Source organism: Manihot esculenta, chromosome 15 (genome assembly GCF_001659605.2).
Source record: "Manihot esculenta cultivar AM560-2 chromosome 15, M.esculenta_v8, whole genome shotgun sequence".
Lineage (NCBI taxonomy): Eukaryota > Viridiplantae > Streptophyta > Magnoliopsida > Malpighiales > Euphorbiaceae > Manihot > Manihot esculenta.
The window spans coordinates 18,226,833-18,242,402 of NC_035175.2; the positions used below are offsets into that span (position 1 = coordinate 18,226,833).

The 15,570-nt window shown below is 23.4% G+C and overlaps 1 protein-coding gene across 1 annotated transcript; it reads left to right on the forward strand.

The window, feature by feature from the left end:
• Nucleotides 1–9,763: 9,763 nt before the first annotated feature.
• On the forward strand, nt 9,764–11,666 carry LOC110602632 (ycf54-like protein). The gene is made up of 2 exons (XM_021740199.2): nt 9,764–9,991; nt 10,647–11,666. The coding sequence occupies exons 1-2, from the start codon at nt 9,899–9,901 to the stop codon at nt 10,860–10,862; spliced, it is 309 nt and encodes a 102-aa protein (XP_021595891.1). The 5' UTR covers nt 9,764–9,898; the 3' UTR covers nt 10,863–11,666.
• The last annotated feature ends 3,904 nt before the right edge of the window (nt 11,667–15,570 follow it).

The following is a 15,570-nucleotide window of genomic DNA, read 5'->3' on the forward strand; positions in this document are numbered from 1 at the left end:
AATTTGATATCATAATTTAAAACTGAGAGCTACCATTATGTTTAAGTTAAAAAATTAAGACACTAAATCCAAAATTAAAATATTTATTATTAAAATAAAATATATTGTAACCATGAAATATCTATCTATATATCTTGTTTGAGATTGCAGTATTATAAATTACTGTTTTAAATATTATATTTTAATTTTTTAAATTATTTAATTAATTTTAGTAATACAATTAACCTATGTAGGTATTTATTTGATAATATTTTATTTAATAAAAAAGTATTTGATAAGTAATTAATTTATAATTGAGTCTTAAATTATTAATTATTAGAAAATATTAAAATGATAAATATTGAGTTATTTAATTATTTTTTGTATTTAATAGGCAATCAATATAAAAGAGGATGATATTATCACGTTAAATTTTAAAATAAATTTTAAATTAAAATTAAATAAAAATTAAAAATTAAAGAGTTTTTTCTATATGTTAGAAAAAATTAAATTCAAACACCGATTTAGTTAATTGGAGGAAATAAAAAATACGCAAATAAACATACGATAATAAATATTTTATAAAAATTTTGTTAAAATAAAATGTCAATTTTATAAAATAAGATGCTAATAAATAGGCGGAGAGAATGATTTTATTTGTATGGAAAGTACATAATATATATTTTAATTAAAAATTTTATTTTTTTATTGATTTTTCGCCTTAAATTTAATTAATAGTTTTTCTAAAAATTAATTTAATATTGATACCATTATTTTTAATATTTTCTTAACACTTGTGTGATCTATTTCTAATGATATTTTATTTTCTATATAATAATAAAACACGAATCAAGAAGAGACCATTAATAAATTAAGACTTTTTATATTTTTATTAATGAAATAGTTATAAGTGAACGACTTTTAATTCTTATATTTTAAATGTTGGTTGATCCAAACAATCAATAATTATATTTAAATAAGAGTAGTTTAAAAATTTGTATGGTTTCTCATTCTCACGTTTATATATATAGTATAGATTATTAATTAAAATAATTATATTATTAAAAAAGTAATTTAGAAAAAAAATTAATTTATAAGATAAATTATTTACTTTTAAATAATTTAAAATTTTAAAATATTATTAAAATTTTATTATTTTTGCTGTTTTTTAATTTTTATATATAATATAAATTAGGGCAATTAGATTAGTGTATGAATTATTTTATTTTTTAAACCGTGAAATATTATTTGATCTAATCCATTTTTTATATTATTTTTCATACTCTTTAATTTATTAGTTGGGTTTATAAATAAATTTAAATATACGCTCAACCGAAATTATACATATATTTTTAAATATGCTTTTTGTTATAATTGTTAGATTAATTATATTTATACAAATTGTTTTATTTTTTAAACCGTGAAGTATTGGTACATTATTTTTTCTATTTTTAATTTGTTGGTCAAATACGTAAATAAATTTGAATTTACGTCTAATCTAATTAAATTAATTAAATATTTTAAAATTTAAAATATTAAAACTCAACCAATTAAAAAAATAATAAATAATTTAACTAATTATTTTGTTGATTAGAAGAAAAATAACTATAAGAATTGTAATTTCAATTTAAAATTAAAATTATATTTTTTAATTTTAAATTGAGAATATAAAATTTAAATTTGATATCATAATTTAAAACTGAGAGCTACCATTATGTTTAAGTTAAAAAATTAAGACACTAAATCCAAAATTAAAATATTTATTATTAAAATAAAATATATTGTAACCATGAAATATCTATCTATATATCTTGTTTGAGATTGCAGTATTATAAATTACTGTTTTAAATATTATATTTTAATTTTTTAAATTATTTTATTAATTTTAGTAATACAATTAACCTATGTAGGTATTTATTTGATAATATTTTATTTAATAAAAAAGTATTTGATAAGTAATTAATTTATAATTGAGTCTTAAATTATTAATTATTAGAAAATATTAAAATGATAAATATTGAGTTATTTAATTATTTTTTGTATTTAATAGGCAATCAATATAAAAGAGGATGATATTATCACGTTAAATTTTAAAATAAATTTTAAGTTAAAATTAAATAAAAATTAAAAATTAAAGAGTTTTTTCTATATGTTAGAAAAAATTAAATTCAAACACCGAATTAGTTAATTGGAGCAAATAAAAAATACGCAAATAAACATACGATAAGAAATATTTTATAAAAATTTCGTTAAAATAAAATGTCAATTTTATAAAATAAGATGCTAATAAATAGGCGGAGAGAATGATTTTATTTGTATGGAATGTACATAATATATATTTTAATTAAAAATTTTATTTTTTTATTGATTTTTCGCCTTAAATTTAATTAATAATTTTTCTAAAAATTAATTTAATATTGATACCATTATTTTTAATATTTTCTTAACACTTGTGTAATCTATTTCTAATGATATTTTATTTTCGACATAATAATAAAACACGAATCAAGAAGAGACCATTAATAAATTAAGACTTTTTATATTTTTATTAATGAAATAGTTATAAGTGAACTACTTTTAATTTTTATATTTTAAATGTTCGTTGATCCAAACAATCAATAATTATATTTAAATAAGAGTAGTTTAAAAATTTGTATGGTTTCTCATTCTCACTTTTATATATATAGTATAGATTATTAATTAAAATAATTATATTATTAAAAAAGTAATTTAAAAAAAAATTAATTTATAAGATAAATTATTTACTTTTAAATAATTTAAAATTTTAAAACATTATGAAAATTTTATTATTTTTGCTGTTTTTTAATTTTTATATATAATATAAATTAGGGCAATTAGATTAGTGTATGAATTGTTTTATTTTTTAAACCGTGAAATATTATTTGATCTAATCCATTTTTTATATTATTTTTCATACTCTTTAATTTCTTAGTTGGGTTTATAAATAAATTTAAATATACGCTCAACCGAAATTATACATATATTTTTAAATATGCTTTTTGTTATAATTATTAGATTAATTATATTTATACAAATTGTTTTATTTTTTAAACCGTGAAGTGTTGGCTTGCCAATACATTATCTTTTCTACTTTTTAATTTGTTGGTTGGGTACGTAAATAAATTCGAATTTACACCTTATCTAATTAAATTAATTAAATATTTTAAAATTTAAAATATTAAAACTCAACCAATTAAAAAAATAAAAAATAACAAATAATTTAACTAATTATTTTGTTGATTAGAAAAAAATAACTATCAGAATTGTTATTTCAATTTAAAATTAAAATTATATTTTTTATTTTAAATTAAGAATATAAAATTTAAATTTGATATCATAATTTAAAATTGAGGCTACCATTATGTTTAAGTTAAAAATTAAGACACTAAATCTAAAATTATAATATTTATAAATAAAATAAGATATATTGTAACCATAAAATATCTATCTATATATTTAACTTGAGAATGCAGTCTTATAAATTACTCTTTTAAATATTATATTTTAATTTTTTAAATTCTTTTATTAATTTTAGTAATACAATTAATCTGTGTAGGTATTTATTTGATAATATTTTATTTAATAAAAAAGTATTTGATAAGTAACTAATTTATAATTGAGTCTTCAATTATTAGTTATTAGAAAATATTAAAATAATAAATATTGAGTTATTTAATTATTTTTTGTATTTAATAGGGAATCTATATAAAAGAGGATGATATCATCACGTTAAATTTTAAAATAAATTTTAAGTTAAAATCAAATAAAAATTAAAAATTAAAGAGGTTTTTATATGTTGAAAAAATTAAATTCAAACACTGAATTAGTTAATTGGAGCAAGTAAAAAATACGCCAATAAGCTTATGATAATAAATATTTTATAAAAATTTCGTTAAAATAAAATATCAATGTTATAAAATAAAATACTAATAAATAGGTGGAGAGAATGGTTTTATTTGTATGGAAAGTACATAAGATATATTTTAATTAAAAATTTTATTTTTTTCATTGATTTTTCGTCTTAAATTTAATTAATAATTTTTCTAAAAATTAATTTAATATTGATACCAATATTTTTAATATTTTCTTAACACTTGTGTGATCTATTTCTCATTATATTTTATTTTCTACATAATAATAAAACACGAATCAAGAAGAGACCATCAATAAATTAAGACTTTTTATATTTTTCTTAATGAAATAGTTATAAGTGAACTGCTTTTAATTTTTATATTTTAAATGTTCGTTAATCAAAACAATCAATAATTATATTTAAATAAGAATAGTTTAAAAATTTGTATGGTTTCTCATTCTCACTTTTATATATATAGTATAGATTATTAATTAAAATAATTATATTATGAAAAAAGTAATTTAAAAAATAAATTAATTTATAAGATAAATTATTTACTTTTAAATAATTTAAAATTTTAAAACATTATGAAAATTTTATTATTTTTACTGTTTTTTAATTTTTATATATAATATAAATTAGGGCAATTAGATTAGTGTATAAATTGTTTTATTTTTTAAACCGTGAAATATTATTTGATCTAATCCATTTTTTATATTATTTTTCATACTCTTTAATTTTTTAGTTGGATTTATAAATAAATTTAAATATACGCTCAACCGAAATTGTACATATATTTTAAAATATTTTTTTGTTATAATTATTAGATTAATTATATTTATACAAATTGTTTTATTTTTTAAACTGTAAAGTGTTGGCGTGAAGTGTTGGCTTGCCAATATATTATCTTTTTTATTTTTTAATTTGTTGGTCGGATACGTAAACAAATTCAAATTTACGTCTAATCTAATTAAATTAATTAAATATTTTAAAATTTAAAATATTAAAACTAAAATAATTAAAAAAATAATAAATAATAAATAATTTAACTAATTATTTTGTTGATTAGAAAAAAAAATATCTATCACAAATTGTAATTTCAATTTAAAATTAAAATTATATTTTTTAATTTTAAATTGAGAATATAATATTTAAATTTGATATCATAATTTAAAACTGAGGCTATCATTATATTTAAGTTAAAAAATTAAGATACTAAATTTAAAATTAAAATATTTATAAATAAAATAAGATATATTGTAACCATGAAATATCTATCTATATATTTAGCTTGAGAATGCAGTCTTATAAATTACTCTTTTAAATATTATATTTTAACTTTTTAAATTATTTTATTAATTTTAGTAGGTATTTATTTGATAATATTTTATTTAATAAAAAAGTATTTGATAAGTAACTAATTTATAATTGAGTCTATTAGTTATTAGAAAATATTAAAATAATAAATATTGAGTTATTTAACTATTTTTTGTATTTAATAGGGAATCTATATAAAAGAGGATGATATCATCACATTAAATTTTAAAATAAATTTTAAGTTAAAATCAAATAAAAATTAAAGAGTTTTTTATATATGTTGAAAAAATTAAATCTAAACTCCGAAATAGTTAATTGGAGCAAATAAGAAATACACCAATAAGCATACGATAACCAATATTTTACAAAAATTTCATTAAAATAAAATGTCAATGTTATAAAATAATATGCTAATAGATAGGCGGGGAGAATGATTTTATTTGTATGGAAACTACATAATATATATTTTAATTAAGAATTTTATTTTTTTTATTGATTTTTCGCCTTAAATTTAATTAATAGTTTTTTTAAAAATTAATTTAATATTGATACCAGTATTTTTAATATTTTCTTAACACTTGTATGATCTATTTCTAATGATATTTTATTTTTTACATAATAATAAAACACGAATCAATAAGAGACCATCAATAAATTTTAATATCTATTTTAATTAAAATTTTTATTTTTTTATTGATTTTTCTCCTTAAATTTAATTAACAATTTTTGTAAAAATTAATTTAATATTAATACTAGTATTTAAATATTTTCTTAACTTATGTGATCTATTTCCAATGATATTTTATTTTCCACATAATAATAAAACACGAATCAAGAAGAGACCATTAATAAATTAAGACTTTTATATTTTTAATAATGAAATAGTTATAAGTGAACTAATGCATAGCATTGACTTTATATATTTAATGAAATTTACACACTATATTGCATATGTTATGTAATTTTTTTTATGACAACGATAATAAACGTGTATTAATAGTTTTGGAAATAATAGAAAATACATGTTTAAGTATAAAAAAAATTATGATTTATGATTTTTTATTTCATAAAAAATATTTTTTAATATTTTGATACTTAACAATTTAATGAAATATATTTTTTAAGTTAAATTATTTTAAAGAAATTAATTTTTCTTAATGGAGAAATTTATTTTTCAAATTTTTCAAATTTTATTCATTTTTTTATATATAAATTTATTAATATATTTTATATTTAATATTTAAATTAAATAATAGAAAATAAATTATCTTATTAAAATTTTTATAAAAATATTTTTTAAATATAAATTATTTTTTATAAATAAATGGAGACTTAATTTATTAAATGTGAAATTATATATGATAGTTAAATAAAAATAAAAATTATTTAAAATTAAAAAAAAATTATTATGAAACACTTTTTATTTTTATTTTAAAATATTTTACGAAAATAATTTGATTAGTTTTAAAATAATTGTTATTTTTATCATAATTTATTTTTATATAATTTTATATAAAAAATATAATAAAATTAGAATATAAGTATATGTATAATAATTTTAAATTTTTATAATTTTAAATAGTAAATTTATATTACTTTTTAATTAAAATTAGTTTTCATGTAATAATTTTAAATTATTATGAGTAATTTTAATAATATATATAATTTTGTCAATTTTATTCTAATAGAAGAAATAATTTAAATTAATTAATATTACTTATTGATTTAAATAATAAATTTATTTAAATTTTAAATTATAAATTATAATAGAGGTTTTTGATGTAATTAAAATTATTATTAAAATAATTTTAACTTTTATTTAATATTAATAATTAAATTTATTTATAAATATTAAATTTTACATAAATTTTTATTATTTAATGTTATTATTGACATAATAATTGCCACGAAATTTTACTAATTTTTTTTTCTTAGAGTTTAAAGCCCACTAATCTATTACGAACTGAAATTGGTCTTAAGCTATTTTAGTCTAACTTTATAAGTTATATTTCATTCCTCTTTAATATAAAAAAAATGTGCTATATATAATTAAAAAATGTATTCCGTCTTTTTTAATAATATCAATTTTATATAAAAAAATAGATTGCAAAATATAATCATTTAAAAATAACTATTTAAATATATTTAAAAATTAAAAAAAAATAATTTTAATTCACCAAATACCTATAAATATGTAAAACAGTAAATTTTAATTATGAATGACAAAAAAATAAGTTTTTTTAACATATACGAATAAATAAATAATCCATAAATAATTATATATTTAAATAAATTATGCATATATTTATTTTTTATTTAAGAGTTATTGCATCTCAGTATTTCTTACTAAATGAGTTTGGAACTTAAATTATAATTTTATCTATTTTATTTCTTTTTTTATAAGAGTTTAAATTAGATTTTCAATGCGTGATAATCTTTAAGATCTACTAATCACAAAAATTAGATTTTCAATATGTAAAACAGTAAATTTTAATTATGAATCACAAAAATATAAACTTTGATACTAATATCAAAAAAATAAGTTTTTTTAAGATCTACGAATAAATAAATAATCCATAAATAATCATATATTTAAATAAATTATGCATATATTTATTTTTTATTTAAGAGCTATTGCATCTCATTGTTTCTTACTAAATTTGAGTTTGGAACTTAAATTATAATTTTATCTATTGGAGAAAAAATTTATTTTTTCTTTCGTAAGAGTTTAAACTAAATTTTCAATGTGTTCTAATCTCATAAAATCAAGTGATTTTTTTTATTAACATAAACTTTTTAACTTAATAAAAAAATCTATCTTAAAAAAAAAAATTAAAAGATACATTTATATCCCATCACTTTCCATATTCGGCAACTGCCCAACTTTCTTTTCCTTAAAAAAATTATTATTTTATTTTTATTTCATTAAAAACTCAAATGAATTTATCAATAAAATACTAAACCTTAATTTTTTGGGTTTGAATTTCAGACTCGATTTTGAATGGACAATTTCTTTTAATTTTTCTTTATATCTTATTTTCCCTTATTTTGCTCTAAAAATAAGTTTAAACTCAATTTGCTCTAAAAAAAGCCAGTTACCTTAACATTTCCTATATCAAAAATATTATTTTGATAATTTGTTTTGAGTTAACATTATTTTAGTAAATACTTTATTTAATATTATTTTAATGATAAACCCAAAAGTGGGTGTGGTAAACAATGGAATGGATAAAATAATTGATATTGAAACAAAATAGGAAAATTTTAAGAATAATAATAAAAAAAAACAACACTTATACATTGAGATGTATGGTAATAATTCTCAACTGAAGTTGCTTATATATATCAAACAATTAGGTTAATCTTTTGCAAAGTAAATTATGTTGATTAAAAGATTTTTAATGAATTATAAATCTCTCTAAGGCTTCAATGGGCAAGTAAGCTAAAAATTTTATATGCTATATTACTATAATATTTAGAAAACTTTTAGAGGAAAATAAAATAAAGGGAGAAAAACAAAGAAAGTAAATTAAAATATTTTTAAAAATATTTTTCTCTTATATAGAAGCTAGGAAGGATAATAAAAAAAAAGTAGTTTCTTAAATAATAATTTTGTTTTACCTTTTGTATATAAAATTACAATAAATTATTATAAAGATAGAAAAAGTAATTTTGATGATTTACTATTTACTATCTTTAATTTGAAAATAAATTACTCATGGGTTCTAAAATTACTTTTCTTAATTTATATATATATATTCAAATAAATGTGTAATTTTTTTTACTTTAAAATCTTTAAATATTTTAAAACACTTTCTATTTCTCTCAAATAATAAGAAATGATGGACATTTCAAAATTTAAAAAAAAATTATTTTACAGGAAAAAATATTTTGTATAAATGATATACTATAGATCAAAATACGAATAAATATATTATATCATAAAAAAATGACTCACTTTAATATTTTTTTAATTCATAGTGAACTAAATCTACTTAAAAAGTTTATATTTTATAAAATTTTAGTTTATTTCATGTCCATCGATCAACAATAACTATTCATTTTAAAATAAATTTTAAATATATTCTTATAATTTATACTCACCCATTAAATAATTTTTATCAATATTTTTTTTATTATCTTATAATTATTGTCATTTTTATATTATAATGATATATAAATTAATTATTATAATTCTATTTAATTTTTATTTTTTAAGTAATCTCTCAAAATATCTATTAATAATTTAATATTTAATAAAATTTAATATCTTTTAAAATAAATATATTTAAAAAATTAATAAAAAAACCTACAGATAAAAATTATAGGATTTCAATTCTCTTTTAAAAAATTAAATTATCAGATGTGAAACAACAGCACTAATGAAAATAAATCAATTCAATTGAATTTTGATCGTATTTTTTTTGAATCAAAAGCTGTAAGGTATTCTAATTGGGCCCAAAATAAAGAAACAGTGCCTTAGTAGTTGAGATTTTGATATCCGACCAGGAAAAGTACATACTCGGAACAAAAAATGAATTAAAAAAATTTTGTAACATATAAATAAATAAAAACATTGCAGATAAGCTAGATAAGGTTATGGCTTTCTTTTAGATTGTCCTAGCTACCTGTCTGTAGCTTCAGCGAGACCAACACTGTTGTGCCTTGGCTCACCTTCCAACCACTCACTTTGGCTCCAAAGGATCACAACCACCATCACATCTGTTTATGCTTACCAGACCCTTTTCCTCTTTTAAGACTGCTGTTGCTGCTATTGACTCAAATGACCTCAGTTCATCATCCCCAAATCCTCCTGACAAGGTTCTTCATTCTTTCTTCAGCCTTTTCTTTTCATCTTTCTGATCCTGTGTATATTTGGTTCAAGAGATTCAACAATTGCCAACGTTTAGTAGTCTCTGTTCATCAGTGGATGGAAAATTATGTCAGTGAAAAGTTGATTTGTAAATAGTTGCATCAGTAATACGAATTGCCCAATTTTGATTTTACTACATTAACGAAATAAACATCCAAGTGGATGAATCCCAAGGGTTAGCCTAGTTGATAAGTGGTTTTCCTTCTCCTTAATTGACCAAGGGCAAAGGTTAAAATTCAGGTGCAAGTTACAAGAGGCTATTTGTTTTCCTTGAGATAAGGGTCTACCTTTGAATCTTCGATTGAATGGGGAAATGTACTTATGTTGCAATAGAAAAGGAAATAACACATTCAAGTGAACATGCAATTCCTTTCTAGGAGCCTATATCACTTTTCGTATGGTATGATTCATTTAGATTTCAACTTTTCCAAAATGAAAATTTTCTAAATTAAAAAAAATTGAATTTTTTCATTCCAAACAAGAAAATTGATACAAAAGAAATTAAAGAATCCTTGATTCCAAATAGAGGGAATGTATATGGAAGTTTCTTTTGGATTTTTTAGCTGAAGATATGTAATCTTACTTTGATATTTTACAATGCAGCAACAAGCCAACAAGTATTATTTTGTTGTTGCAAATGCCAAATTCATGCTGGATGAAGAGGAGCACTTTAAGGAGCTCTTGTTTGAGCGCTATCGTAATTATGGGGAGCGTAATAAAGAGCAGGATTTCTGGCTTGTGATTGAGCCCAAGTTCTTGGACAAAGCACCAGCCAAATCTGCTAAAATACATGCAGCAGTAAGTATCTGGTTGTGGTGACTCAAGGGCAAGCAGTTCAAAGTCCAATAAAGCTGCTAAGTTAGCAAAGGAGTCGGCGGTTGACGTGGAACCCTATGGCACAAACCTCAAACCAGATCCGTCAGTGAGGTGCAACTCATCTAAGCCATTATATGGTTTGTACAAGGACAGATTCTAAAGGTCGTTAGTGACATGAGGTGAAGCACCTATATCAAGAACTCAACTGGTCTCACTTGAACTACCAGTATTAACAGAATGAACTTGAGGTCTAGAAAAATTATTTTTGAAAAAGTCCTTAGCCCAGAAGCATTGACGAGCACTGTGTCCTGACTTTTCACAAATCTGACGCTGAATCTTGTTAGAAGAATTTCGAGTAATAGAAGAATCTGAGATATTACCAGTTCTGGTCCCATAAGCAGCCGAGCTACCTTGACCATGATACGGATCCAATAGGGCAAATTTCTAACAATGGTGTGGAGCAAACTTATGTCATTCAAATGGATCTAAAAGGAGTTCAAAATCATTTTCATATGATCCATATATATTTGGGGCGTGCTTCAACTCATATGGGACAGATTTGGTGCAACACTTGCAATCATAGGCTTAGGGAGCCTAATCAAACCTATGGGCTAAAACTATACAAAGAGAAGTCTAAAGTGAAGATCAAGTAAGACTTTTATGAAGATTCAGCTGTGTTATGATGGACTTGCTATATTTTTATTATTTAACACTTATTTTATTTTAGCTTTGTTTGGACTTGTATTCTGGCCATACTTTATCTTTTAAGTTTTAGAGTGTTGGGCCATGTTTTGGGCTTATGTTTTAATATTTATGTGTTATTTTAGTGTGTGATTGGGCTTGGGCCTTATGTGTTTAAGTCAGGTCCAATAAGAGTGTCTTAGGGTTTTATTTGTTTTTCTCCTTACTATATAAGGATAAGAAACAATTGTAAGAGGCAGCATTTAATCAAAATTTCAGAATTTTTCTCATGCCTTTGGCGTGTATTGCTTTGAGTGAGAGTGAGGATTTGCTTTCATCAATTGCACCAGGAATCTTGGCTAACTTATCAACTATTCGTTGTGGCGTTTGTCGGATTCTCATCTAAATCCTTCGATCATTGGTGTTTCAGCTTCTCTAAGTGTGGGGTGCCATAGGAGGTGGGTTTATCAAATCTTTGGATTCCATATCTACTTGTGCGTGTGGGTTTGAGGCTTGTGCCATAGGGTTCCACGTCACCTAGCAACAAGCATCTCACAATGTGCAGCAAGCAACACATTAATAACCAACACATCCGAATCATCACAGTCATTATTGCAATTAGGAGTTTTTTGAGGTATTCTTGTAGAAGTGGAAGCTTGTGAGACATTCAAACTCTCCATAGTTTCAGTCAACCTCTCAAGAGTCTTATTGAGCCTTTGTAACTCACCACTGACCGACTTCTTAAAGAGCTTATAATCATTACCCATATTTGATTCACTTCCATCAGTACGATCCACCACATTCTTGTCTTTACTCATCCTACCTTAAATCAACAAAGAACAAAAAGAACTAGCAAATATTGTGTTAAAAAAAAGTACTCAAGTGTTTGCACTCTTACCATTCTTTTGCTGATTCTTCAATTGCACTTCAGAAACTAAGGTCAATCAACCAACCATAAGGTGCGTTTAATGAAACAAAGAAGGAAACCTAAAGAAAGAAGGAAGCGCGCTAAAAAACTAGAAAGAAAACACTGACAATTTGGAAAGTAACACACGAACTAGACTTTGTGCTACTTGAAAAATATCACCTAGAGTATAGACACAAGCAAACAATACTCCAGCAATGTAAAGGAAGCAAAAGCAAGCTTAAACCAAAAAAAGAAACTTAGAAATCAAATAAAAACGAACCTGGACAAAAAAAATTTGCATTTAATTCACTTCAACGCAAATTAAATATGGATCTACTTAAATCTACCCAAAAAGGAAAGTATCAAAACCCCACAAATAGAATCAGAAAAGAAAAATGTAAATTTCACTCAGATAAAAAACATGGACAAAAATTCTGGTGTTAAAAGAAGGATTTGACATCAAATCAATTTAGATGCAATTGCCCTAAATGTGCACTTTAGGAAATAGGCAGAATTTCTTTTATCTCTTAATCTGGATTCGAGCAAATCCAAAATTCAAAATTCAAATTGATTCCCATAAATTACTGCAATTAATTGAGATAGGTAAGGCAATATAGATGAAAAAGGAAGCATATCACAATTTCGGCTAGATCAAGGTAAATAAAATAAGGCAAAGGCGATTTTTTTTTTTTGGATTTCGAATTTTTTTTTTGATGATTAATAATCAAGAAGGTGCAGCCATGGACACACAAGCTTTCACAAAAAACAACAAGGAAGAAAATGAAACTCAAAAACCCTAGATCCTAAGATAAATAAGAATTTACCTCACTTTGACTCTGATACCAACTGACGTGGAACCCTATGGCACAAGCCTCAAACCCACACGCACAAGTAGATATGGAATCCAAAGATTTGATAAACCCACCTCCTATGGCACCCCACACTTAGAGAAGCTGAAACACTAATGATCGAAGGATTTAGATGAGAATCCGACAAACGCCACAACGAATAGTTGATAAGTTAGCCAAGATTCCTGGTGCAATTGATGAAAGCAAATCCTCACTCTCACTCAAAGCAATACACGCCAAAGGCATGAGAAAAATTCTGAAATTTTGATTAAATGCTGCCTCTTACAATTGTTTCTTATCCTTATATAGTAAGGAGAAAAACAAATAAAACCCTAAGACACTCTTATTGGACCTGACTTAAACACATAAGGCCCAAGCCCAATCACACACTAAAATAACACATAAATATTAAAACATAAGCCCAAAACATGGCCCAACACTCTAAAACTTAAAAGATAAAGTATGGCCAGAATACAAGTCCAAACAAAGCTAAAATAAAATAAGTGTTAAATAATAAAAATATAGCAAGTCCATCATAACACAGCTGAATCTTCATAAAAGTCTTACTTGATCTTCACTTTAGGCTTCTCTTTGTATAGTTTTAGCCCATAGGTTTGATTAGGCTCCCTAAGCCTATGATTGCAAGTGTTGCACCAAATCTGTCCCATATGAGTTGAAGCACGCCCCAAATATATATGGATCATATGAAAATGATTTTGAACTCCTTTTAGATCCATTTGAATGACATACGTTTGCTCCACACCATTGTTAGAAATTTGCCCTATTGGATCCGTATCACTAGGCGTGCTCTGAATATGCAGGTTAAGGAAGAAAGCTGATGCGGAACCCAGGATCAACATGTAATCAAAAACCCCGTCACATAACTTGATAAAGAACAAGATAAAGATATCTTCCAGAAGGTTGCTCTACCACACCCCTAACCAACGAATGTGATTAGAAACATGGATAATCAAGCGAAGGTTGCTCTACCACACCGCTAACCAACCATGTAATTAGAAACATAGATAATCAAGCGATTCCAGCTTCGAGAACGCCACAAGAAATTCTTGATAAGTTAACTAAGCATGGAGGAAATCCATATCAGAACGCCACAAGGTTAAACCTTGATAAGTTACGAAATAATGGAGAAGAACCAAATATTGTTCATAAAATCATTTTTATTCACTGCTTTCTTGTGGCTGCCACCGAAAGGGTGTTTTTATAGCCTTCAAACCCTAATTCTATTGTAGGAAGGTGTAATTACAATATAGGAAGGGTATCCAGTCAAATAGTCAAATCTGGATTACATTAAAGATCATTTTCCTAAATTATCTTGGAGAAATCTCCTTCCTAAATGGGCTGCACGAATTTGGCTTCTAATATATAGGCCAAATTAATTTAAAACAAATCCCACAAAATACTAACATACCAAAATAATAAAACTGGCCTAAATGCAATTTGGCTGTACATGCATTACGCGATCTGAAATTGTGTTGTGCATCCACATGTGTTGAAGAGAGTCTGATTTGTTTCCTTATTCTCCCATGCTTCCCAAATATAGTTCTCATCTCGTAAGTCTTGAATTAAGCGATGGTAACTTGATTTGTCATGATTTGGAGTTTCCCTTTTTAAATCTTTGAAGCATCGTATTATTTCCTTATCCGTGTCAAAAGCCTAGAACAACGGGAAAACATATTTCACACTAGGTGTTTGGTTAATGGAAAAGTGTGTACTCTCATTATTGATGGAGGTAGTTGCACAAATGTGGCTAGTGTGTATATGGTGGAAAAATTGGGCTTGGCTTCTATTAAACACCCTAAGCCATATAGATTGCAATAGTTGAATGATTGTGGAGAGGTTAGGGTTACACGCCAGGTGGTTATGCCATTTTCTATTGGTAGGTACAAGGATGAGATCTTATGTGATGTGGTACCTATGCAGGCAAGCCATATGTTGTTGGGTAGCCCGTGGCAACATGATAGAAAGGTGCAACATGATGGGTTCAATAACAAGTACTCCTTAACTCATTAAGGACAGAAGGTTATACTCGCTCTTTTATCACCTCAAGAGGTATATGTTGATCAAATAAAGATGCTGGAGAGGAAGAGGGAGGCTTCGGCCTTGGCCACAAAGGGGAGTGAGAGCTTGAATTCCACAGAAAAGATGAGAGAAAAGAGTGAGTTTGAGGGTAAGGAGGCTGGGAAAGAATCAAGTCTAGTTCAAGGAGGGAAGGTGGAGAAAGAAAAGGAGAAAGAAGAGGCTAAAGTTCCAATCT